Source organism: Globicephala melas, chromosome 1 (assembly GCF_963455315.2).
Source record: "Globicephala melas chromosome 1, mGloMel1.2, whole genome shotgun sequence".
NCBI classification, from domain to species: Eukaryota; Metazoa; Chordata; class Mammalia; order Artiodactyla; family Delphinidae; genus Globicephala; species Globicephala melas.
This window is the reverse complement of record NC_083314.1, coordinates 176,266,871-176,293,321: the sequence shown is the minus strand read 5'-3', so window position 1 is coordinate 176,293,321 and position 26,451 is coordinate 176,266,871. Positions and strand designations below refer to the sequence as shown.

Sequence of the window (26,451 nt, the reverse complement as noted above, 5' to 3'; positions counted from 1 at the left end):
AACATTTTTTGTCTCCTTCGTGTAAAATTAACACACAATGTGTATTAGTTATCATGATTGCATAACAAATTCTCCCCAAACTTAGCAGCATAAAGCAAAAATCAAACATGTGTTATCATCTATACGGTTTCTGTGGGTCAGGAATTTGGGAGCAGCTTAGCAGGATGGCTGTGGCTCAGGGTCCCTCGTAAGGCTGCAGTCATCTGAAGGCTTGACCTGGGCCGAGGATCCACTTCCAAGACAGCGTGCTCACATAACTGTCAGCAGGAGGCCCCAGTTCCTCACCACACAGGCCTCCCCAGAGAGTGGCTCGAGTGTTCTCATGACACGGCAGCTGCTCCTCCTGAGCAAGTGATCCTGGAGAGCAAGATAGAAATTGCAGCATCTCTTGTGACGAAGCCTCAGAAGTCATGCTCTGTCATTGCTGCAACGTCCTGCTGGTTACACAGGGCGTCACCCTCCAGTGTGGGAGAAGACTACACACGGGCCTGAAGACCAGGAAGCGGGGGTTATCGGCAGTCACCTTGGAGGCTGGCTACCACACCATGAAAGTGTAGATCTTGAGTGTGTTCATTGAGTTTTGACGGTCATGTACACCTATGTAACCCGAATTCCTATCAAGATATAGAACATTACCATCACCCCAGAAAGTTCCCTCATGTCCCTCTCCAGTCAATTCCCAGCCCCAGGCCCCAGAGGCAACCACTCTTCTGAATTCTTTTCCTGCCATGGATTAGCTATTCCTGTTCTAGAATCTCAAGTACACAGAACCATGCAGTGCATGTTCCTTTGTGGAAGGCTTTTCTCACTCCGCATAGTATTTCTGAGATCATTCATTCTGTTGCATGGATCGTGTTCTGTTTTATGAACATATATACAGGGTTTTGTTTTTGTTTTTTTTAATGCATCCTTGGACACATGGCACATGGGCTGTTTCTTTTCTTCTCTGTTTTTCACTCCGCCATTTAAATGTTTCCACTGTAATCACCGGTTTCTCCAGTGCCATGTTGAACTTGGGGCTTCTCTAAAGGACTTGCATCCCCCTGGAGAAATGAAGGGTGAGTCGTGTGGCTTAGAGTCCCTCACATCTACCTGGGCTCTATCTCCTCAGCCTCTCAGCCAGGTCTCATGTTTCCAAACGTTTGCCCTCGTTCCCCTGACTCTCCCCCCATCCTCAGAAAAGGACTTTCACCTTCCCTTGTGATGGGGAGTTCCTTTCTGTCTGGGCCTCTCTACTCCACGCTTTAGAGAAAACTCTGTGCTCCAGTCCTCCGTGCTGTCTCTTGACAGAAAACACCTATTTTTAAGAGTTCCGAGAAAACTCTTTCCTCTCTTAGCAAAGCTGGGCTCTTCAAATTAAATTGGTTTACTGTTAGACTGTCACCTTGCTTTAGACTTGAAAAATTCTATTTGAAACCCAAAGCCAAGGACCTATTTATTGCAGGTCAGGTCAGGGTTTCTCAGTCTTGGCACAGTGACATGTGGGGCCGGATGACTTCTTGTTGTGGGATCTGTCCTGTCCACTGTAGAATGTTTAGCAGCTTCCCTGACTCCTACCCGCTAGAGATACCAGTAGCAACACCACCACCACTACCCCCTAACTGTGGTACTCAAAAATGTCTCTAGACATTGCCAAAAATCAAAACGTCATTTTGCCTGGGGGCAAAATCACCCTGTTCTAGTTAATACTCATCCTTCCTTTTCCACAAGGCAATAAACCATCAGCTCCAAGGCCAAATCTTAACTGCAAGAGCTCATGGGAGGTGGGGAAGAATTACTGAGAAAAGAAAATATGTGGAGCGATTTGTTAAAATAGCATCTTGATTCATATATTTTCCCAATAATGGGATCATATGAACCTAACATAAGGAACCTCCTTTTTTTTTTTTTTTTTGTCCGTGCTGCTCAGCTTGCGGGATCTTTGTTCCCCAGCCAGGGATGGAATCTGTGCCCCCTGCAGTGGAAGCACAGAATCCTAACCACTGGACTGCCAAGGAATTCCCTACCTGATTTTTAAAATTCAATAATATATCATAAACCTCTTCCCACTTCAATACATTTACTGCATAGTGGTTAAAAGCATAGGCTCTGAATCCAACAAACTTAGGTTCATCCCTTGACTCCACCACTTACCAGCTGTGTGTCCTTGAGCAGGTGACTTGACATCTCTATGCCTCATATCTCTCACATATAAAATGGAGATGGGAATAATAATGCCTATCTCACGGGGTTGTTATGAAGACGAAATCGTATCCTGCCCATAAGTGCTGAGCACAGCACCTGGTGCATAGCGAACATTCAGTAAATAGTAAAATTTAAAAATTAAGTTATTACCTAACCAGGATTGTTATTTAAGTTTTATTTACAACTTACAATGTCTTAAAGACACAGTTACGGTACGCACACACTGCCCTTGCTGCAGACTGGTGATTATTGGAGAGCACCAGGACAGCTGGGGGTTGTTAAAATATTAAAGCAACTCCCCTGCCGTTTGGCCAACAGCTCACGCCCGAAAATTCTTTTTTTTTTTTTTTAACATCTTTATTGGGGTATAATTGCTTTACAATGGTGTGTTAGTTTCTGCTTTATAACAAAGTGAATCAGTTATACATATACATATGTTCCCATATCTCTTCCCTCTTGCATCTCCCTCCCTCCCACCCTCCCTATCCCACCCCTCTAGGTGGTCACAGAGCACCGAGCTGATCTCCCTGTGCTATGCGGCTGCTTCCCACTAGCTATCTACCTTACGTTTGGTAGTGTATATATGTCCATGCCTCTCTCTCGCTTTGTCACAGCTACCCTTCCCCCTCCCCATATCCTCAAGTCCATTCTCTAGTAGGTCTGTGCTTTATTCCTGTCTTACCCCTGGGTTCTTCATGACATTTTTTTTTTCTTCTTAAATTCCATATATATGTGTTATCATACGGTATTTGTCTTTTTCTTTCTGACTTACTTCACTCTGTATGACAGACTCTAGGTCTATCCACCTCATTACAAATAGCTCAGTTTCGTTTCTTTTTATGGCTGAGTAATATTCTTAAAGTGCCTGTGTCCCCGTATCTGCCGTCCCACCGCCCCAGCCCTCCCGACGCTCCCTGGGGCTTCTCCCCACTGGGACCTCTGAAGGATCCAGCAGCTAGAGTTAAGCCGGTTTTGTCATACACGGCCCTTAGGTTCTTTTTGATAAATAACAGTAGCCGGTAAAGAAGTTTGGGGCGGGTGAGGGGTAACTGCTCCAACACTTCCCTGCCTGAGTGTAAGGAAAGCGAGTCTCAGAGCAAATTCTAGCCCCACAAAGACTTTGAGTAAACACACCTTCCCCAGTAAAGGGACCCCATCGATCAGCCTGTTCTGTAGGTTTGATGAAGTCTCCCCTCCGGCCATCATCTTTCAGGGAAGGGTCCCTCAAGACAGCCACGACAGGGTCGCAGAGGCAGCCTGGGTCACCCCTAGAGATGGCATCAGATGCCAGAGCTCTAAGCTGAGACTGGACAGGGGCCCAGTTAGGGTCAGACCCCGGGGCCCTCCCTGGGGACACAGGCCAGGCAGTACCTTCCTCCAGTGGGAGCCGATTTCTAGCATTCAGCATACCAGGTGCGAGGCCACCCTTTTACCAATAAGAACCCATTTCTGGCCTTCAGTTTGCTCACCAGGAAGACTCTAGGAGTCACAGCTGCCTCTGGACGGTAGCCTGTCTGATGTAATACTGCCCGGCCACACCAGGCCTGGGAACCACAGATTCTGGCAACTGACTGCCCCAGCCTGAAAACTAAATGACCGGCACACATATAGCATCAAACAGACTATGCTGAATATTTAGGAACTAAGCCACAGGCCTGTGACCATCCCTGATGCGCCACAGGGACCCCCCACAATTAGGCTGCATGTTAGAGTCAAGCCTGCACCAGAAGACGATTTTTTTAAAATCTCTTTTCTCTATTCCTTTTTTTTCCTAACCCAGTTGTAGATGTTGGCAGGAAAGGAGGTGTTTGTTAGGTCAGGAAGAAGGGGAACAGGGGGAAATGTTCTGGTTCTGTGCTTTCTGCTACGGCAGCACCAGCCCCAGTGGCTGCTGAGCATCTGAGACGTGGCCCGTGCGACTGAGGAGCCAAACGTTTAATTTTAATTCATTTAAATTTAAAAACTGATATTTGATCCAGTTATTGAAAGGGTCGAAGTCTGTCTGGAACATGTTGAGTTGGCGAATCGACTTTTTCGACTCTAAGTTTTTGTGGAATCTGAAAACAGATCAAGTCTTCCTCCTGAAAATTCAGTTTCCAAATTGAGATGTGCTGTCAGTGTAAAATAAACCCCAGATTTCAAAGGCTTCATACCTCGAAGAAAAAGGATATAAAATATCTCCATATTTTTTGTCGATTACGTGTTGAAACGATATTTTTTTAATGTATTGGGTTAAATAAAATTTATCGTTAAAAAATTCATCTCTTCTTTTTACCTTTTTAACGCGACTACTAGAAAATTGAAAATTGCATTCAGTAGCGCGCATCAGGCACTGCTGCTGTAGTCAGTTAGGACTTAGCTGCTCAGGACCCAAGAGGGTCAGATGGGGGCCGTGAGCTTCAAATCAAAGTTTTCTAATCATGGACCTAGTTGGGGAGGTGGAGGGAGAGAAAATGGGCAGCTGCTGAAGTTCCAGGCCCTTCTGTTCCTCGTGCCCCAGGAAACACTGTGGCCAGGGCTGCTCATTCAACACGCAAGGCTGTGCGTTCTCCGGGCACCACAGGCCATCAGCTATGTCCACTAGAGGTTCTGGGGTCCACAAACAGGTTTGAGACCTGGCTGGGGGGCAGGAATCTTTGGCTCTAAAATGCATAAATAAAAAATGCAGAAGCAAAATGAATAAATGATTGAATGAATGTCCACAAACATGACGGTGCATGCTTCATTCATCATTAATGTTAATACTCATTAAAGTTTCATCACCTTTGAAAACAATTTCTTCAGTTTGTCACTTCACAAGAAGGTAAGATTGTGCAGTGACTGTCCAGAAACCATAGTCACTTGGACATTTAAAATACACTGCTTGGGCCCAAGTGATCTCACAAGTAGAATGATAGAAATCTTTACAAAAGTTTCTACACCAATAAAAAAAAATGTATTCAGTGTTGATGTGAGTGAATTGCGAGATGTCTGATGTGATACAGAGTGGGGCCCCCAAACATAATGCCATACTCCCCGAAAGTCATATAAACAGCCCTTGTAACATTGGGGTTAATAAGAAAAAAATTAGGAAAGCTTACATGTCTGTCAAGTGGATCCTAGTTAAATACATTTGGCACGCTTGTACAGTGGACCACAATGCTACCATTGAAAGGAACCCGGTACAGCTACAAATACTGACATGGGAAGATGTTTTTGATATTGTTAGCTGAAAAGTAAGCTGGAGAAGAATCTCTGTCATGTAAATCCATTTTTGTTTTTTGAAAAGATATGACTGCAATAAAAAAAATATAGCTAACGTTTAGTACTAAATGCTCTATATGAGGGGTCAGCAAACTTTTCCCGTAAAGAGCCAGATAGTAAATACTTTAGGGTTTGTGGGTCACGTGGTCTCTGCTGCAACTACTCAGCTCTGCCTTCGTAGCTGGGAAGCAGCCATAAATAATATGTAAGTGAATCACTGGCTGTGTTGCAATAAAGCTTTATTTACAAAACTAGGCAGAAGGCCAGATTTGGCCACAGGGCCATAGTGTGCCAACCCCTGCTCTATATCATTATTCTATTTAATCTCCAGATAGCCCTTTATAGCAGAGACTATCAGTGATCCTAAATTATATATGAGGAAACTAAGGCTTAGGGAGAGTAAATGACTTGCCTAAGGTCATCAGCTCTTATGCGGCATAGAAAAAAGTCTGGAAAGAGACACATCACAGTGCATCCGTGCAGTTAACGCTGGGGAAGAGAAATGAGGCGGCTCTTACCCTTTCCAGTACTCCTGTAATGCGTTCATTGCATAAGTCTCATGAATGTGAAGGTTAATCTGAAAATATTCTTTAAGACTTTGGGGAAACTCACAGTCTCCTCTGCATTCTCTGTCGACCTTGTGTGTTAGTGTGGACCAACGCCATGGAACTGTCGGAACAATCAGTGGCCGAGGAAATTCCTGGGGCAGGGTTCTCCAGAGAAATTTTTGTGGACCAGGACCTGGCCCAGCACGATAAGGTGAGGGGTCTCGGGGAAGGACGGAGCTACAGCAGCAAGAGGGACCATGGAGAGATTGCCACTGCCTCTTGTTCACTGTGTCTCAAGGACTGCCCCTTTTTCCTACTTCCAAGAAACCACCTCTTCCTCCCAAGACGTTCAGCCAGGTTTGGCCATTGCTCATTTTATCCCAAATAACATCTACAGCTACAAGGTACTGAGCACCAACTGTGTGCTGGGCCATGTCCTGTGCACTTGACATTTATTAGCTCGTTAATCTTCACCATCTTCAAAATAGATTTTATCACCCTCACTTTGCAGATGAGGAAACTGAAGCTCAGAGAGGTTAAGTAATGTGTTCAAGGTTGCCCAGTGCAAGGAGCAGTGTTAGGATTCAAACCTAGGTCTGGTTAACTTCTCAGAGAGTACTTCTAACTCCCACACAGTAATCACTTGGTCAACCTTGAATGATGGAACAGTGATGCAAAAACACGTTCCTAGCAGGAGCAAGTGAGCACTGAAGTCAGGGAGGCCTGGGCAGAGAGACTCGTTAAAGAACCAGAGAGGTTTAAAGCAGGGATGCGAGCAGAACAGATGGATTCAAGGCATCCTGGGAAAGGCCCAGGTCAATTTCTCCCCGCTTAGACACGACCTGAAAGTTACTCTAAAAGAAGCAGTCTATAATATCTCGCTTTCCTTAAGGGCCAGGGCCTGCTCCCGCAGCAATTCTCGGAGTTTATGAGGAGCAGACCTACCTGGGGTTCTTGTCAGACACGGAAATCCAAAACTTCAGGAGGCAGGGGGTTCCAACTCAGGCATCCTGGGACCAAGCTCTGAAAAATGTTGCAGAAAGGCGAGAAGCCACGCTCAGATTCTGTATTTATCGCTGTGTAACAAGCCACCCCAAAACTTAGTGGCTTAAAACAGCAATTCATTATTCCCCAGAATCTATGGGTTGACCTGGAAGGTTCCTTTGCTCGTGTCCCCTGGCCTCACTCATGCAGGCTCAGTCAGCCGCCGGCTTGGCCAGGCTGGTGGTCTCCATTGGTCTCCTTCCCACATCTGGGGCCTCAGCCAGGATGCCTGGACTGGTGGGCCCCTTTCTGCATGTGGATTTTCATCACAACACGGTGGTCTCAGGGTTCCCAGGGGGCCAGAGCAGAAGCTGCACAGCCCGTAAGAACTTGCCTGGAGATCATGGAGCATCACTTCCACTCCATTCAGTTGGTTATAGCAAGTCACAGGGCCAGCCCAGACTAGAGGGTGGGGAAATAGACTGGATGGCAAAGCTGCAAAGTATTTGTAGCCATTTTTCAACCTGCCTCAATTTAACTTGGAAATATAGTGCAACCACTATAAATTTTTCTATTTATAGAAAATTTTTATAAGCCATTTATAATTTTTTCTATTTATAATAGAAATAATTTTTTCTATTTATAAACTATTTATACCCTGACTTGCCAGGACTCCTTCAAGTGACAATAAACAAATTAGCTTGAGGGGGAGCATTTATTAGCTCATCTTATTGGAAAATTTAAAGGGCCTCTAGCTTCAGGTATGGCTAGATCCAGGAGCTTGAATGATGTCATCAGAACACCTCCCCACTACCAATCTCTCCCCTCTGTTTCCCTCAGAGTCTGGCTTTCTACATAAGGCTGGCCTTGTGTGTTAGAAAAGACAAACTCAGGCAAACAAGCCTACATATTTAAAGCTTGTGATCCAGAAGAAGGCAAGCTCCTCTCCCTCTGTAATCGATGTGTGAAATCTCTGATTGACCAGCTTGGGCCACATGCACACAGGGAGGTGGGACAGGAAGGAGCAGGGCACATGACTGACAGTCCTACCCAGACCACATGGAAGAAGGAACGCTTCCTCCAAGAAGGGCAAGGGGACCCTCACCAGGAAAGCAGAACCCACGGCTGTCCGCTGCCCTCTGCAAACTTCTTATATTCCAGCACTGGCATGGGGCCTGGCACTTAGCTGCTGCCTGATGAATGTTTGTTGCATGAAAAATGAATAAGCACCTGGCTGATCATAACAGGGTGAAACAGGGGAAACTGCCCAGGCGTAGGGAACATGTCTGATGCTCTCTCTTGAAGTTTGGCCACCAGCGTTCACAAGGACCCAAAGGAAGGCCCCTGGCAGTAGTTGGCAATGTCAGACAGGATTTCTCATGTGCGAGACCCTGTCCTTCCCCAGGTCACGGAGCCAGCAGGTCGTGAGGCTGACTGGACGGCTCCCCTGGGAATGAGCTGGCCTAGAAATTGCCCGTTTACCTCCTCCTGTGGCTGCTTTGGAAAAGGCCTCTGGGGCACTTTTCTTCTTCTTCTTCAGTTTTGCTGACATTTTATTGATAACTTCTGGTGAGAAGTTTGGGGCATTTTTTTTTCCTTTTTTGGAAAACCTAACAAATTCTTTGGCTGCAGAGCGTTTTCACTGGAGAGACGGAGGACAGGGTTAATTATACCTGTGGGTAAAGTCTAGCAGCAATTTTGTTTTTCCAGCCGAAAGTTTACATGAGCCCACGCAAAGAAATCACCATTCCTGTCTCATTTACTTTCCAGATTCAGTCACCTGGAACAAATTCATACATGAATAGCGAAAAGAGACAGGAAGTACTAGAAGAGAGGAAAGGGAAAACAAATATTTCAGAACGTTTTAAGTTAAAAAAAAATAACCCTCATTATAGGCAGAATGTAGTCAAACAGAACGTTGTTTTCCTGATTACCTTTCCTAGGTCCCCAGTGTGCTAGGCTGACTATTATAAATGAAAATATTATAAGTAAACTTTCTAGCAACAAAAGTTCCCAAGTGGGATGGTTGTTCTTAATATGAAAGTATAATTCTCGGGGAAAGGAAAGTTTCCGTACCTGTGAGGTATAGACATCCATTACAGGAGTCTATATACAAGTACATCATTTTAACCAAATTCTTGTCTGTATGAGATTTTCCAAGCGACAGAGATAGCCTTGAAAGTCTGCTTTTTCCCTCCCTGCCTGCCCTCACCTTCCCAAAGAATGATACCATATTTTTCCTGTATTTCTTTAAATGGGCTCAACCTTACACCCAGACCCACACCTAGTAAATTTCCCATCTGGCCTCCACCCAGGATGAAATAATTCTGCTGCTGGGAAAAGAAGTCAGCCGTCTCTCGGGTTTTGAACTTGAATCCAAATACAAAGACTCCGTGATAGCAAGTCTGCACAACGAAGTGGCCAACCTGAGCCAGAAGCTGTTGGAAACAGCCGCCTCCAGGCAGGAGAGGGTGATCCCGCCCAAGGTTCAGGTTCCGCACGAAGAGGACGATGCCCAACAGAGAGAGATCCAGAGCTTGAAAGACCAGGTAGGGCTCAGAGACAAGTGGGTCGGGGCCTTGGGGTCACAACACAGGGTGACAGCTCTCAGGGAGAGCCTGGGCAGAGCCACCCGGGTAGTTAGAAATGGGCAGTGAGCATAGCATGGTGGAGAAGAGTGCAGATCCAGGGAGTGGAGGGTTGGCAAGTTTCTAGCCTTGTAAGAACAATATTAGATTTGATTAAGTGCCTGCCATGCTCAGGCCCTGGTGCAGGCACTTTTGGTGTATTAGCTTATTTATTTATTTTTGGCTGCGTTGGGTCTTCGTCACTGAGCAGGCTTTCTCTAGTTGCAGTGAGCAGGGGCTGGCTACTCTTCGCCACGGTGTGTGGGCTTCTCATTGCAGTGGCTTCTGTTGCTACAGAGCATGGGCTCTAGACGCGCGGGCTTCAGTAGTTGCAGCATGAGGGCTTCAGTAGTTGTGGCTCGCAGGCTCTAGAGTGCAGGCTCAGTAGTTGTGGCCCACGGACTTAGTTGCTCCATGGCATGAGGGATCTTCCTGGACCAGGGCTCAAACCCGTGTCCCCTGCATTGGCAGGCGGATTCTTAACCACTGCACCATGAGGGAAGTCCCTGCATTAGCTATTTAAACCTCAGTCTTCTGACACATGCCATTCTACAGATGAGGAGACTGAGGCAGGCTCAGAGATGCCCAGGAGCTCGTTACAGCTTGCACAGCAAGTGAGAGGTAGTGATGTGATTTGGGTTCAGCTCTGCCATCTTGTACACCTCATGCTTTCACACCCACTTTGCATTTCCACCCAACTCCTGTCGCTTCAGTGACCACTTCTCACACCCACCCGGACCCAGCCAGAAAGAGCTGGAGATGGAGAGAAGGAACCCCATAGTGTTCCAAACACTGAGGCCTTTATCAAACCCTGAAGGCAGCTGCTGGTTCATTTATAGGGAATTTGACCAAAAATTCTCCACCCAGAATGTCTGGATTTACCAGTCAACTTCCTTTCTCCTGAAACTAAATACAACAAAGAAAAAAAATTTTTTTTAAGTTTTAAAGAACTACTTTAAAATTGGCCATTGATCTTGTACATAAATTATATCTCAACAAAGATGTTAAAAAAACAATTGGTCATTGATGAATTTTGGCCTCAGTGCATAATTCTGCTTAAAACCGTAGTCAGATTTGGTTCAAGATGGCGGAATAGAAGGACATGCTCTCACTCCCTCTTTCGAGAACACCAGAATCACAACTAACTGCTAAACAATCATCCGACAGGAAGACGCTGGAACTCACCAAAAAAGATACCCCACATGCAAAGACAAAGGAGAGGGAGAAATGAGACAGTAGGAAGGGTGCAATCACAATAAAATCAAATCCCATAACTGCTGCGTGGGTGACTCACAAACTGGAGAATATTTATACCACAGAAGTCCACCCACTGGAGTGAAGGTTCTGAGCCCCATGTCAGGCTTCCCAACCTGGAGGTCTGGCAACAGGAGGAGAAATTCCTAGAGAATCAGACTTTAAAGGCTAATGGGATTTGATTGCAGGACTTCAGCAGGACTGGGGGAAACAGAGATTCTACTCTTGGAGGGCACACACAAAGTAGTGTGCACATCGGGACCCAGGGGAAGGAGCAGTGACCCCGTAGGAGACTGAACCAGACCTACCTGCTAGTGTTGGAGGGTCTCCTGCAGAGGTGGGGGGCAGCTGTGTCTCACCAAGGAACAAGGACACTGGCAGCAGAAGTTCTGGGAAGTACTCCTTGGTGTGAGCCCTCCCAGAGTCTGCCATTAGCCCCACCAAAGAGCCTGGGTATGCTCCAGTGTTGGGTTGCCTCAGGACAAACAACCAACAGGGAGGGAACCCAGCCCCACGCATCAGCAAACAAGAGGATTAAAGTTTTACTGAGCTCTGCCCACCAGTGCAACAGCCAGCTCTACCCACCACCAGTTCCTCCCATCAGGAAACTTGCAGAAGCCTCTTAGATAGCCTCATCCACCAGAGGGCAGACAGCAGAAACAAGAAGAACTACAATCCTGCAGCCTGTGGAACAAAAGCCACATTCACAGAAAGACAGACAAGATGAAAAGGCAGAGGGCTATGTACCAGATGAAGGAAGAAGATAAAACCCCAGAAAAACAACTAAATGAAATGGAGATAGGCAATCTTCCAGAAAAAGTATTCAGAATAAAGATAGTGAAGATGATCCCGGACCTCAGAAAAAGAATGGAGGCAAGGATCGAGAAGATGCAAGAAATGTTTAACAAAGATCTAGAAGAATTAAAGAACAAACAAACAGAGATGAAAAATACAATAACTAAAATGAAAAATACACTAGAAGGAATCAATAGAATAACTGAGGCAAAAGAATGGATAAGTGACCTGGAAGACAGAATGGTGGAATTCACTGCTGTGGAACATAATAAAGAAAAAAGAATGAAAAGAAATGAAGACAGCCTAAGAGACCTCTGGGACAACATTAAACGCAACAACGTTCACAATATAGGGATCCCAGAAGGAGAAGAGAGAGAGAAAGGACCCGAGAAGATATTTGAAGAGATTATAGTCAAAAACTTCCCTAACATCGGAAAGGAAATAGCCACCCAAGTCCAGGAAGCACAGAGAGTCCCATACAGGAGAAACCCAAGGAGAAACACACCGAGACACATAGTAATCAAATTGGCAAAAATTAAAGACAAAGAAAAATTATTGACAACAGCAAGGGAAAAATGACAAATAACATACAAGGGAACTCCCATAAGGTTAACAGCTGATTTCTCAGCAGAAACTCTACAAGCCAGAAGGGAGTGGCATGATATACTTAAAGTGATGAAAGGGAAGAACCTACAACCAAGATTACTGTACCCCGCAAGGATCTCATTCAGATTGGGTGGAGAAATCAAAAGCTTTACAAACAAGCAAAAGCTAAGTGAATTCAGCACCACCAAAACAGCTCTACAACAAATGCTAAAGGAACTTCTCTAAGTGGGAAACACAAGAGAAGAGAATAACCTACAAAAACAAACCCAAAACAATTAAGAAAATGGTAATAGGAACACACATATCGATAATTACCTTAAATGTGAATGGATTAAATGCTCCAACCGAAAGACACAGGCTTGCTGAATGGATACAAAAACAAGGCCCATATATATGCTGTCTACAGGAGACCCACTTCAGACCTAGGGACACATACAGACTGAAAGTGAGGGGATGGAAAAAGATATTCCATGCAAATGGAAATCAAAGGAAAGCTGGAGTAGCAATACTCATATCAGATAAAATAGACTTTAAAATAAAGAATGTTACAAGAGACAAGGAAGGACATTATGTAATGATCAAGGGATCAATCCAAGAAGAAGATATAACAATTATAAATATATATGCACCCAACATAGGAGCACCTCAATACATAAGGCAACTGCTAACAGCTCTAAAAGAGGAAATCGACAGTAACACAATAATAGTGGGGGACTTTAACACCTCACTTATACCAATGGACAGATCATCCAAACAGAAAATTAATAAGGAAACACAAGCTTTAAATGACACAATAGACCAGATAGATTTCATTAGTATTTGTAGGACATTCCATCCAAAAACAGCATATTACACTTTCTTCTCAAGTGCACACGGAACATTCTCCAGGATAGATCACATCTTGGGTCACAAATCAAGCCTCAGTAAATTTAAGAAAATTAAAATCATATCAAGCATCTTTTCTGACCACAACGCTATGAGATTAGAAATGAATTACAGGGAAAAACCCGTAAAAAATACAAACACATGAAGGCTAAACAGTACGTTACTAAATAACCAAGAGATCACTGAAGAAATCAAATAGGAAATCAAAAAAATACCTAGAGACAAATTACAATGAAAACACGACTATCCAAAACCTATGGGATGCAGCAAAAGCAGTTCTAAGAGGGAAGTTTATAGCTATACAAGCCTACCTCAAGAAACAAGAAAAATCTCAAATAAACAATCTAACCTTACACCTAAAGGAACTAGAGAAAGAAGAACAAACAAAACCCAAAGTTAGCAGAAGGAAAGAAATCATAAAGATCAGAGCAGAAATAAATGAAATAGAAACAAAGAAAACAAGAGCAAAGATCAATAAAACTAAAAGCTGGTTCTTTGAGAAGATAAACAAATTGACAAACCATTAGCCAGACTCATCCAGAAAAAGAGGGAGAGGACTCAAATCAATAACATTAGAAATGAAAAAGGAGAAGTTACAACAGACACTGCAGAAGTACAAAACACCCTAAGAGACTACTACAAGCAACTCTATGCCAATAAAATGGACAACCTGGAAGAAATGGACAAATTCTTAGAAAGGTATAACCTTCCAAGCCTGAACCAGGAAGAAAGAGAAAATATGAACAGACCAATCACAAGTAATGAAATTGAAACTGTGATTAAAAATCTTCCAACAAACAAAAGTCCAGAACCATATGGCTTCACAGGTGAATTCTATCAAACATTTAGAGAAGAGCTAACACCCATCCTTCTCAAACTCTTCCAAAAAATTTCAGAGGAAGGAACACTCCCAAACTCATTCTCTGAGGCCACCATCACCCTGATACCAAAACCAGACAAAGATACTACAAAGAAAGAAAATTACAGACCAATATCACTGATGAATATAGATTCAAAAATCCTCAACAAAATACTAGCAAACAGAATCCAGCAACACATTAAAAGGATCATACACCACGATCAAGTGGGATTCATCCCAGAGATGCAAAGATTCTTCAATATATGCAAATCAATCAATGTGATACACCATATTAACAAATTGAAAAAGAAAAACCATATGATCATCTCAATGGATGCAGAAAAATCTTTTGACAAAATTAAACACTGATTTATGATAAAAACTCTCCAGAAAGTGCGCATAGAGGGAACCTACTTCAACATAATAAAGGCCATATATGGCAAACCCACAGCAAACATCATTCTCAATGGTGAAAAACTGAAAGCATTTCCTCTAAGATCAGGAATAACACAAGGATGTCCACTCTCATGGCTATTATTCAACATAGTTTTGGAAGTCCTAGCCACAGCAATCAGAGAAGAAAAAACAATAAAAGGAATACAAATTGAAAAAGAAGAAGTAAAACTGTCACTGTTTGCAGATGACAGGATACTATACAGAGAGAATCCTAAAGATGCCACCAGAAAACTACTAGAGCTAATCAATGAACTTGGTAAATTTGCAGGATACAAAATTAATGCACAGAAATCTCTTGCATTCCTATACACTAATGATGAAAAATCTGAAAGAGAAATTAAGAAAACACTCCCATTTACCATTGCAACAAAAAAATAAAATACCTAGGAATAAACCTACATAGGGAGACAAAAAACCTGTATGCAGAAAACTGTAAGACACTGATGAAACAAATTAAAGATGATACCAACAGATGGAGAGATATACCATGTTCTTGGATTGGAAGAATCAACATTGTGAAAATGACTATACTACCCAAAGCTATCTACATATTCAATGCAATCCCTATCAAATTACCAATGGCATTTTTTACAGAACTAGAACCAAAAATCTTAAAATTTGTGTGGGGACACAAAAGACCCCGAATAGCCAAAGCAGTCTTGAGGGAAAAAAACGAGCTGGAGGAATCAGACTCCCTGACTTCAGCCTATACTTCAAAGCTACAGTAATCAAGACAATATGGTACTGGCACAAAAACAGAAATATAGATCAATGGAACAGGATAGAAAGCCCAGAGATAAACCCACGTATCCATGGTCAACTAATCTATGACAAAGGAGGCAAGGATATACAGTGGAGAAAAGACAGTCTCTTCAATAAGTGGTGCTGGGAAAACTGGACAGCTACATGTAAAAGAATGAAATTAGAACACTCCCTAACACCACACACAAAAATAAACTCAAAATGGATTAGAGACCTAAATGTAAGACCAGGCACTATAAAACTCTTAGAGGAAAACATAGGAAGAACACTCTTTGACATAAATCACAGCAAGATATTTTTTGATCCACCTCCTAGAGTAATGGAAATAAATACAAAAATAAACAAATGGGACCAAATGAAACTTCAAAGCTTTTGCACAGCAAAGGAAACCATAAACAAGATGAAAGACAACCCTCAGAATGGGAGAAAATATTTGCAGAGGAAGCAACTGATAAAGGATTAATTTCCAAAATATATAAACAGCTCATGCAGCTCGATATTAAAAAAACAAACAACCCAATCCAAAAATGGGCAGAAGACCTAAATAGACATTTCTCCAAAGAAGACATACAGATGGCCAAGAAGCACATGAAAAGCTGCTCAACATCACTAATTATTAGAGAAATGCAAATCAAAACTACAATGAGGTATCACCTCACACCAGTTAGAATGGGCATCATCAGAAAATCTACAAACAACAAATGCTGGAGAGGGTGTGGAGAAAAGGGAACTCTCTTGCACGGTTGGTGGGAATGTAAGTTGATAACAGTCACTATGGAGAACAGTATGGAGGTTCCTTAAAAAACTAAAAATAGAATTACCATATGACACAGCAATCCCACTACTGGGCATATACCCAGAGAAAACCATAATTCAAAAAGCCACATGCACCCCAATGTTCATTGCAGTACTATTTACAATAGCCAGGTCATGGAATCAACCTAAATGCCCATCGACAGACGAATGGATAAAGAAGATGTGGTACATATATACAATGGAATGTTACTCAGCCATAAAAAGGAAAAAAATTGGGTCATTTGTAGAGACACGGATGGATCTAGAGACTGTCATAGAGTGAAGTAAGTCAGAAAGAGAAGAACAAATATCGTATATTAACGCATATATGTGGAACCTAGAAAAATGGTAAAGATGAACCAGTTTTCAGAGCAGAAATTGAGACACAGATGTGGAGAACAAACGTATGGACACCAAGGGGGGAAAGTGGCCGGGGGTGGGGATGGTGGTGTGATGAATTGGGAGATTGGGATTTACATGTATACACTGATGTGTATAAAATGGGTGACTAATAAGAAATAAACAAATAAACATTTTTTAAAAAGAGGGAAAAAAACGTAGTCAGTGCTTGGGGGCCTTGGTTCTCTTGTTCTCTGTTTACTGTCTTTCCCTTCTGTAACCGATGCTAAGTACACAGTCTCAGTCCTAGAAATGATGCTCTAGAAAGGACACAGATTGTGTATGGTGAACCTAGGAGATTCTAGCAGGAAACTGTAAGCTCCATGAAGGCAAAGGTTGGGCCCAGTAACCTTCTAGAACTCTGTTAGGACCGTGTCTGTTTGTTTGTTCTTTATTCATCCATCTGTCCATTCATTCAAATAAATATTTTGGGGGTGTCTATCCCATGCCACGCCCTCTTCCAGGCTCTGAGAATTCAGCAGAGAACAAGACAGACATGATCCTTCCCCCTGTTATGATCTAGTGAGGGAGACAGAATAAACAAGTAAACAAATACATGCTCTAATATTTAAATGAACTAATGACTCTCCTTCAAACCTGGTTTTGAAAAAACAATGAAAGTAACAGGTCCTATAGGAATTATTAGTGCAAACAGCTACCTTGACATGTAGCTGACACATTAATGAGCATCTTTTTCTTGAACTGAGCCCAATTTTGTTGAAATATTCCTTTCAGTTATTCTCCCATTTCAGAGCTTTCCTGAGAAAATGACATGTCTTTTTCAGGTACATGGACGAGGCTGAATTATTCCCATATACCTTTTTTTTTTTTTTTGGCCGTACCACGCGGCTTGTAGGACCTTAGCTCCCTGACCAGGGATCAAACCCAGGCCTCCAGCAGTGGAAGCACAGAGTCCTAACCACTGGACCACCAGGGAATTCCCCACATACCTTTTATTTTAATTGAAATATATTTGACATATAATATTATATAATTTCCACATATCTTTGAATATCAGCAAGTCACAATTTGAGTATTATTTAAAGTGGCTGCCGATATCTGGGGGAAAAAAATGGTTTTTTTACAAAGAAATTATCTAGAAATAATTACACTGATGCATCATGCTGTTGCCTCCCCTACCACTGGAGCTTCACTTATAACTGAAGGAGAATATTTTATAACAAGGCATACATGAACCAGAGGCTCCACTGGTTTGAACTCAAATCGAGTTTCATCCACTGACATTTTAGTTTCTTAACTATTCCACTACCTGCAGAGCATTCCACCAGAAGCGTAAGCCACATGGCAGGTTGATTTATGGTTCTGATTACTTTACGTGTTTTCCCTGGTCCCCGAAGCTGTGTGCATAATGATTTGCTCTCAAAAATCTTCGATCCGCTACAATATCACTAGAAAATTCTTACCTCCGCGTGCTCTTATATGCCTGTGCTAATTAGAAGCCAAATTATTATCTTGAAACAATCACTCCTCCTAGCACTATTAACTTTCTTATGATTCAGTGCCCATTTTATTACACAGCTTAACCGACATTAAACATCTTGGAATTTATGCCAGTTACAAACAATATGGATATTTATTTTGGTAGTAAAAGTATCAAAGAGGTTTGAAGACTCTTTGGAGTTTTCCAGCAATCCAAAATCCTAAAACTCTGACGCTTAGATTGAAATATTTTAAATCTGTCAAAAGCACTGGAGTCTTAGAGGGGAACGTATGTTTTCCCTTCTGGAAGTTTGCCTCTGTGTGTTCTATCTCTGGTATCATGTAAATAAAAGCATTACGCTGAGAAGAGCTTACAAACACTTTCAGTGTTCCAAGGACCTTTTATGGAAAAGTTGTATTTCCCCCAACAGAGAAAAGTAAGATGTGAAAGAATTTTTTTACTCAAAGTTTCCAAAGCACAAATATACAAAAGTATAGCCTTGGGGAGAGCGAGGGGCAGAGTGGCCTGTGTCCCCACAACTTCTAGCATAGACCACCCCCCAGTAATGTCTCAGGTGCCCCAGGGAAAAAGTAAGTGTAACTGCCCCAAATGTCATCGACTCTGAACCATGATGGTGCATGAAATGAGTCAGAAAACTTGTGAGACCTTGACGCTTCTGTTAATTCTACCAGAGTAATAACGACAAGATTTCCAAGGGCACAAACCAAGACCAAAGGCTGTGAGCGCCATCTGGTGGCCATGTCACCACGCCCGAACCCCATTACCTGGGCATGCCCACCTCCTTCCCCCAATCTTTTTTTTTTTTAATGTGATGCCCGCAACCTGGTCTGATGGTAAACAGGGAAATTCCTGTATTTCTTCTTTTGGGGGGATTATTTTTATTTAAGATACTGAGTCTCTATTTACTCTTATAACAGTTATTTTTAATTTAATGCACATTTTTAAGTTTAAAAAAGGAGCTGCTTCTACGAAAAATGCTAAGAAATTATAGTGGGGCTAGCCAAGAGACATGGGAAAAATAGTGAAAGTGGTATATGAATGACTGAAGTTTAGGAACTCTCTTAGGGTGGGGTTGCCAGATAAAGTAAGGACACCCAGTTAGGTTTGAATTTTAGAATTTCGTTTTAGTGTGTGTCCCAAATATTGCATGGGACACACTTGCACTAAAATATTATTCATTATCTGAAATCCTATTTTAAGTGAACATCCTTTTTACCTCCCCTAAATCTGACAAACTTACCTTAGGAGAACAAAGAAATTGCACCCAGGACTTCCCTGGTAGCGCAGTGGTTAGGAATCCGCCTGCCAGTGCAGGGGACACGGGCTCGAGCCCTGGTCCAGGAAGATCCCACATGCCGCGGAGCAACTAAGCCCGTGCGCCACAATTACTGAGCCCTCGTGCCACAACTACTGAAGCCCGTGCGCCTAGAGCCCATGCTCTGCAACAAGAGAAGGCACTGCAGTGAGAAGCCTGTGCACCGCAACAAAGACCCAATGCAGCCAAAAATAAATAAATAAAATAAATAAATTTATTTTTTAAAAAAAGAAAAGAAATTGCACCCTTCTCCTTGTCACTGCCATTTTGATATCAAAACAAGCTAGCTCTTGTCCTGTCTACAGATTGCGTGGCATTTATGCCCCAATAAACGTATCCCTGTGCGAGTACTGAGGCCTGACATCTGAAAAATCACAGGACAAAGGCCCACCGTGCACCCTGAGGTGGGAAAGTCCTGGCCACTCAGAACAAACAGTCTGGCCGCATCAGACCGAGAGGGAGGGGGTTCCGGGCCCAGCTCTCTTTCCCGGCCTCTCGGGTACCTGCTCTGAGGAGGCCAAGGCCTGGCAGCTACTTTCGGGCTCTTACCAACGTTGCCTTTGACGGAGAGCCTTCCACGCCCCGCGTGTAGACCTAGACCCCTGGAGGGGGGCCCGCCCTCGAGGGGGCTCTGAGCCATGGACTTAGAGGGTGCTCCCAGCAGCCTTAGATAGAGCCGGCCTGTGGTCCTGTATTTCCTCTTAATAACAACCACACTGGTGTTTAAGTGAGCCTGGCAAGGCTTACAGATGCACACATAAAGGTTACCAACCACCTTCCCCAGAGCCAGACGAGGGAAGCAGAAGCTAAAACACCCCGTGGGTAGTCAGAGGAGAGGACTGTCCCGGCTCATCCCCCTGCGCCGTGTGCCAGGCATGATCTGAGCACTCGTACACATGCTAACTTATTAAAATACTTCTAACAATCCTATCAGGTTGGGACTACCATCACCCCATGTACAGACTGAAAAAAAGGAAACAGAATATGGTGTCCTCCTTGTGTTCACAAAGCCCGTAAGTGGCAGAGACAGGACTTGAAGGCCACAGTCCGGCTCCCGAGTCCATGCCACACTTTACAGCCTCCGACTTCTCATGCTCATTCCTAGAGCCACCTGGGAAGGAGGAACCAGGCAACTAAAGACTGGGTTTGAATCACACTCCCCCTCTGACCAGCGCGTGATCCCGCGCAAGGGACCTCACCTCTCTGAGTCTCAACCTGCTCCCTTGCGAAATGGGAACATTAATGGGAACACCAGCCTTCAGCAACGCTGTGAGGAGTATCAGGGTAGCATGTGTGAATGGGCTTTGTAAACGCTGGCGTGTTCTGTGAGGTATAAACTGTCCACTGTTATCATCAGAGGGCGTTCAGTTTATAACCTGCTCCCGCCTCTTGAGCTTTGCTGTGCATCCCGTCAGTGCTGGATGATCTGGTACCAACAGCTGGTCTATTTACGGCTGACAATCCCCAGGTCACAGGAAGACAGCGGCACCTGAGCCCCCGGGTGGCCACGGAGATAAGGTTCGCGTCTCGATGACCTATGACACGGTGGTCACTGAAGGAACAGGCCCCCTCCCGCCCCTTCCACTAGTTGCAACTGAAAAGCTTGGTTTCCCCGACACCCCGACCCAAGATCAACCCGACTCTTTGCCCAACGCTGGAGAAGTACCAGCATGTCCTGCAGGCCTGGCTGGCCCCCTCTGACCGTGCGTTGCCTCCTTCCACAGATCAGTGCCCTACAGCAAGGCTACAGCCAGGTGCTGTGCCAGACCCTGTCTGAGAGAAACTTAGAAATCACATCCCTGAAGAACGAGGCCGAGAACTTAAGGAGGGAGACCGCCATCACATCAGGTGAGGCCCTTCTGCCTTCGGGCCCCAGGGCTTCCGCCCTCCCCCTGCAGACATCGCCAGTCAACCACCACACCTGTGCCCGTGACCTGGGTGCAGCCTCAGGGATCAGAGTTCTCCCCCAGTGGAGGTTTCTTGCCACCCAGTCCCGAGGGCAGGGCCTGATAAATATTTGAGAGAACGTTATCTCTTGGCTACAAGGTCTCCTGAACACTGGCCCCACCAGGGAGAACACAGGTCGCCTTGTGGCTTGGGTGGTTCCACAAACCAGCCTGAGTGCCAAGTAGAGCGTGGACAAAATGGGGTCACTCTTTTAAGGCACCCTTTGTCTCAGCCATTTCAGCCGAGTGCACTTGGGCCCAAGTGAAAACATTTTCTAATTTTATCAGAGGTGGTTCCCTGATAAAGGGCTTGGGTGGGGAGAGGGGCAGCCAACGCACAGCTGTGGCTGAGCGTCGATTCCCTGGATTCTTTCATTCCTTCAACACGTTTATTGAGCACCTACTAGGTGTCAGGCCCCCTTCCAGGCTCTGGGGAGGGAGAGCCAAGCAAGACAGTCAGATTCCTGTACTCACAGACTTGGGAGGGGGTGACAGACAATAAAAGTAAGCGGATGAATAAACAAGCCCACTTCAGAGAGCAGCGGAGCTGTGGAGAAAATAAACTGTGTGTCGTGGTGGCCAGTGCTTCAAGGGGGGAGGCCAAGGGAGAACAGCTTAGTGGGTGTGCAACCATGGAACTCAGGTGGGGCTTGAACCCGTGGGCTGGGACTCGAACCCAGTCAGAACCCACTATCTTTTAATAGAGATCTCACATCTGGTTTCGGGACTTAATAAAGCTCAGGTTCTTTATGTCTCATCGCAGAAAGAATTCAGTGAGAGACAAAGTAAGAAGTGGATTTATTTAGAGAGAAGCACTCCACAGACAGAGCGTGGGCCATCTCAGAAGGCTAGAGGCCCCCAAATGTGGGGCGGTTAGTTTTTATGGGCTGGGTAATTTCATAGGGTAATGAGTTGGAGGATTATGAGAACTCTAATATTTTAGGGAAGGGGCGGGGATTTCCAGGAATTGGGCCACCGCCCACTTTTTTTTTTTTTTTTTTTTGTGGCCTGTCCCGTTGCGGAGCAGAGGCTCCGGACGCGCAGGCTCAGCGGCCATGGCTCACGGGCCCAGCCGTTCCGCGGCATGTGGGATCCTTCCGCACCGGGGCACGAACCCGTGTCCCCTGCATCGGAAGGCGGACTCTCAACCACTGCGCCACCAGGGAAGCCCCACCACCCACTTTTTGACCTTTATGGTCAGCCTCGGAACTGTCCTAGTGCTGGTGGGCGTGTCATTTCGTTAATGTATTACAATGAGCCTGTAATGAGGCTCGAGTTCCACTGGAAGTCGAACCTTACTCCCCCTTGGACTCAGCTGATTCTAACCAGTTTAGGTTGTATCCTCAACGGCTACGTCCTTCTTTCGAGCGGACCTGTTTCCGGTGGGCAAGGACAAACCAAGGGCAAGTGAGGCTGCATGGAGTGCACAAGGGATTGTGGGGCTGGGCAGGGTCGGGGGGTCTGGGTTTTTATTCTAAGGGGGTTGGGAATCCAGTGGAGTATTTTAAGCAGAAACTGACATGTCCAGAGACCTGAAGAGGATGGGACCACTCACATACGAGGGGAGGGAGAGAAGCAGGTGACAGAGAGGAGGCAGTGAGCCTCGGAGGGGCACATCACTCTTAAAGCAGCCAGCGCGTGGCAGGAAACATACCCACAGCTGTAAAACCCAGGCACAGCACTGAGTCGCACGTGAATCACCATCTCTATGAATCTGCGCTTTTCTTCTGCCTCACTCTGCAACTTAATCACCCCACCCCCACCCCCTGCTGCCCCCAGGTCTCTGCTTATGCTCCACCCTAACTTGGGATGTCCTCAGATATTTTCTGAGCACCTCCCCCAGGCTAGGTGCTGTTCTGGGCACCAGGAATGTTAAGGATGAACTCGCTGGTCCTCACCTTCCTCCCGTATGGCGGCCAGTCAAACCTCATCCAAGCATCAAGCCTGTCTCAGATCCCACTTTCTCCAATCAGGGAGTCGGGACAGACCTGGGTTGGGATAACGCTTCAGATGACTGGACCCACTCAAAGTGTGGCAAGCCCCAGAGGGATTTCCAAGTAACTTAACCGTGTCCTGGAGGCAAAGCTCATTTTCAAAATGAAATTCTGGAGCATTTTGTTCTTTATTTCATATACATTCTCGATTGACACCTACCAATGAAACTGGGCCTAATGTTCTTCCAAGAAAAGAACCGTATGAGATAACCCAATACCACTGCATTTATGCACCCTTCTTCCCACTTTTATTCAAAATGATACTACAATGCAAGAGGGAAGAGATATGGGGATATATGTATATGCATAACTGATTCACTTTGTTATAAAGCAGAAAGTAACACACCCTTGTAAAGCAATTATACTCCAATAAAGATGTTTAAAAAAATGATACTACAGTAATAGAGTAGTTATCTATTGCTGCATAGCAAGTTACCCCAAAATGTAATGGATAAAACCCCAACCAATATTTATTATCTCACCCAGTTTCTGTAGTTCAGGAATCTGACGGGGGGGTGCCTTTGAGTTCTCATGAGTTGCAGTCAAGATGTCGGCGGGGGCATCAGTCATGTCATCTAAAGCCTCGGGGAGAGCCAGAGGATCCCCCTTCAGAATGGCTGCTCGTGTGGCTTTTGGCTGGAGGCCTTAGTCCCTCAGCACACGTGCTTCTCTCTAGGGCTGCTTGAGTGTCCTCACAACACGGCAGTTGGCTTCCCCCAGAGTGAGTGATTCAAGGGAGAGCAAAGAGGAGGCCACAGTGTCTTTTATGACCCAGCCTGGGAGGAAACATTCCGTCATTTCCACAGTATCGTATTTACCCATGTCAGCCCCATTCAGGGTGGGAGGGGCTACACAGGGCATGAATCCTAGGCGGCAGGGATCGTTGGGGCCATTTTGGAAGCTGGCTGCCGAGAAGAATAATAGGCGCCCTGTAACCAACATAATTCAGCCACTTTGTGTTCTTGGGACATACACCGTCTCATTTGACCCTTACAATAACTCTGTGCGGGACAGACAGTGGGAGGTGAAAGAGCTTGTCCAAGACCACCAAGCTAACAAGTGGTAGAGAGGGGTCCAACCAACCACCCCATCAATAGTGTCCAGCAGTGCCCTCTGCCACAAGCCCGTCTCCTGGCCTCTGGGGAAGAAGTCCTGGACCTTCCCTGTGCTGCGGCTTTGTTCCCCAGGCCCATGGTGTGGCCTCTCCTCCTGGCTTCGCCTGGCCTGTGCCCACAAGGGGCCCCCAAAGCCTTCTCCTCTCACTGGTGCTGACTGCCCCTCATTCTCACTGAAGCCTCAAACCATGTTCCATGGACCTTGCTCTCATTCCCATTCCTGCTCTGGGACCCTTGGAAAAAGCCTCCCCAGTTCTAGGCGGGCACCGGTGGTGGCCCGGGCTTGGAAGGTCTTGTCCGAACGTTGGCTGACAGCCATGGTGTTGCCAATAATCCTTCCTGCCTCTTTGACCTCCATGAGTTTTTTGTTTTGGTTTGGTTTGGTTTTTTTACAGAGATGGTGTCATCTTTGCAAAGAGAAGTGTTAGTAAAGGATGATCAAGTTCAACAACTAAAACAGGAGGTGAACCAACTAAAGAGTGAGAACAAAGAAAAGGATCACCAGCTCCAAGCCCTCAGCTCCAGAGTGAGTGTCGGGTCATCAGCAAATTGTAGCTGCGAAAAGCAGACACAGTGGAGTCACATGACACACGGTGGTGAGATGAGGCCAGTGCCCAGGGGCACAGGGAGGGTAGCTGCTGGGCAGGTGGTCAACTTCTCTGCAGCTTTTCAAAGTACAGCGTGTATGTGGCTCAGAATAAGCATAATATATATTCAAATCCAGCAAACATTTTCTAACCCCTATTATAAATTAGTTTGTTTACTCCCAGCAACAAACACACTTATTAGCATTATACTGCCATTGCAAAGTTTAATATTAAACAGAATACGATCTCTCTGTGAGCAAGGATGACCACACGGCTGCATCATGGTCCCAGCACCACTGGTTCTCATAATTGCCTTCAAAGCAGAATGTTTGAAGATCCAGGTGCAAACACGCAGACTCTCATTTCTTCCTTAGACTTTAGTGTGTAGAATTTCTCTATGGAAAATGAACGTGGTAGGCAAGCAAAGAGCTTTTTACATGTAACTTTGACTATTTGCAAATCTTGCCTTCAATGCTAACTTCAGAATCCTGGCTCTATAGGGTAAGATTTCTCAGTATTTGTATGATGTGTCTGTTTCTGTGAGTCAAGGTAAAACCTCAAAGCTTTCATCTCAGGTGGCAACTCAGAGATTCCCAGCGGCTACCCGATAGCTAGGTCTGCATGGGGGTGGGGTGAGAACAGATCTTGAGGTTCCAAGGAAAAGGCACAATAAGCAATACCTCGTACGTAGTACCACACCCAGTTTGGAGCTGGTGAAAGGCACTGCATGAGTTTTGGGATCAGACAGACCAGGGTCCAATCCCAGAGCTTTCTTTGGTTGTAACTTATTTGGCCTCCATTTCCCCATCTGTGAAATGGGGATGACAAAATCGTTTTCTGAGAAGTGGGAGGCTGGTTTTAGTTGTGCTCCTCTGCCTCTTCCCCGCGTCAGCTGCCTGGCCAAGCCCTCTGCATTCGTTTCTCCCAAGCAGAGTGTCTTCCCAGACATGTGCTATAGCTGTTTTATGTGGGGTGTGTGTGTGTGTGTGTGTGTGTGTGTGTGTGTGTGTGTTGGGGACGGGAAGGGGATGCAGAGCTGATGCTAAGTAGAGGGAATACGCAAAGACAGCACCTGCTTGGCTCTTCTGCCTCCAGAAGTGCATTTGGATGATTTATGTCCCCGTTTCCCCTTCCTCGTTGACCTTGGAATGAGGTCCCTTCTCCTCTAGCCTGTGCCGGCCAATAGCACAAGGGCTCGTCACCACCAAGGGTACTGCTCTCGTGAACATTTGAGATGGCTTTTTTTTTTTTAATGACATACATCATGTGTGTTAATTTTAGAAAAATAAGTAGATGACATTGAAAAGAAAAAATAAAAAGAGAGGAGAGGAAATGCTACCTTGAGAAATCCGTGTTAATATTTTCATGTATGTTCTTCCAGTCTTGTTTCTATATATTGCCTAGAAATCAATCAATCAATCATTTTATAGTGAATTTATACAATTTTTTAAATTTTTAAATACTTACTATTTTCCCATGCTAATAAATCAACGCTCTCATCATTGGTCTTAAAAGCTACATACTTTCTCCTGGATGTACCCAGGGTTATAAAGTGCTCTGCTGTTATGAACAACTCTTGGGTTGTTTCCTCTTTTTTTTTTTTTTTTCCTTCCACTGTTACTGACAATTCTGTGA

At 44.8% G+C, this 26,451-nt stretch overlaps 1 protein-coding gene across 1 annotated transcript in view; it reads left to right on the top strand.

The window, feature by feature from the left end:
• Positions 1–26,451, top strand: part of FHAD1 (forkhead associated phosphopeptide binding domain 1) — a 136,569-nt gene that overhangs the window by 43,163 nt on the left and 66,955 nt on the right. Inside the window, exons 5-8 of the mRNA XM_030877800.2 lie at positions 6,077–6,186; positions 9,275–9,508; positions 20,899–21,022; positions 24,625–24,755. Coding sequence (XP_030733660.2) covers positions 6,077–6,186; positions 9,275–9,508; positions 20,899–21,022; positions 24,625–24,755 — 599 coding nt within the window. The remainder of the gene's footprint in view (positions 1–6,076; positions 6,187–9,274; positions 9,509–20,898; positions 21,023–24,624; positions 24,756–26,451) is intronic.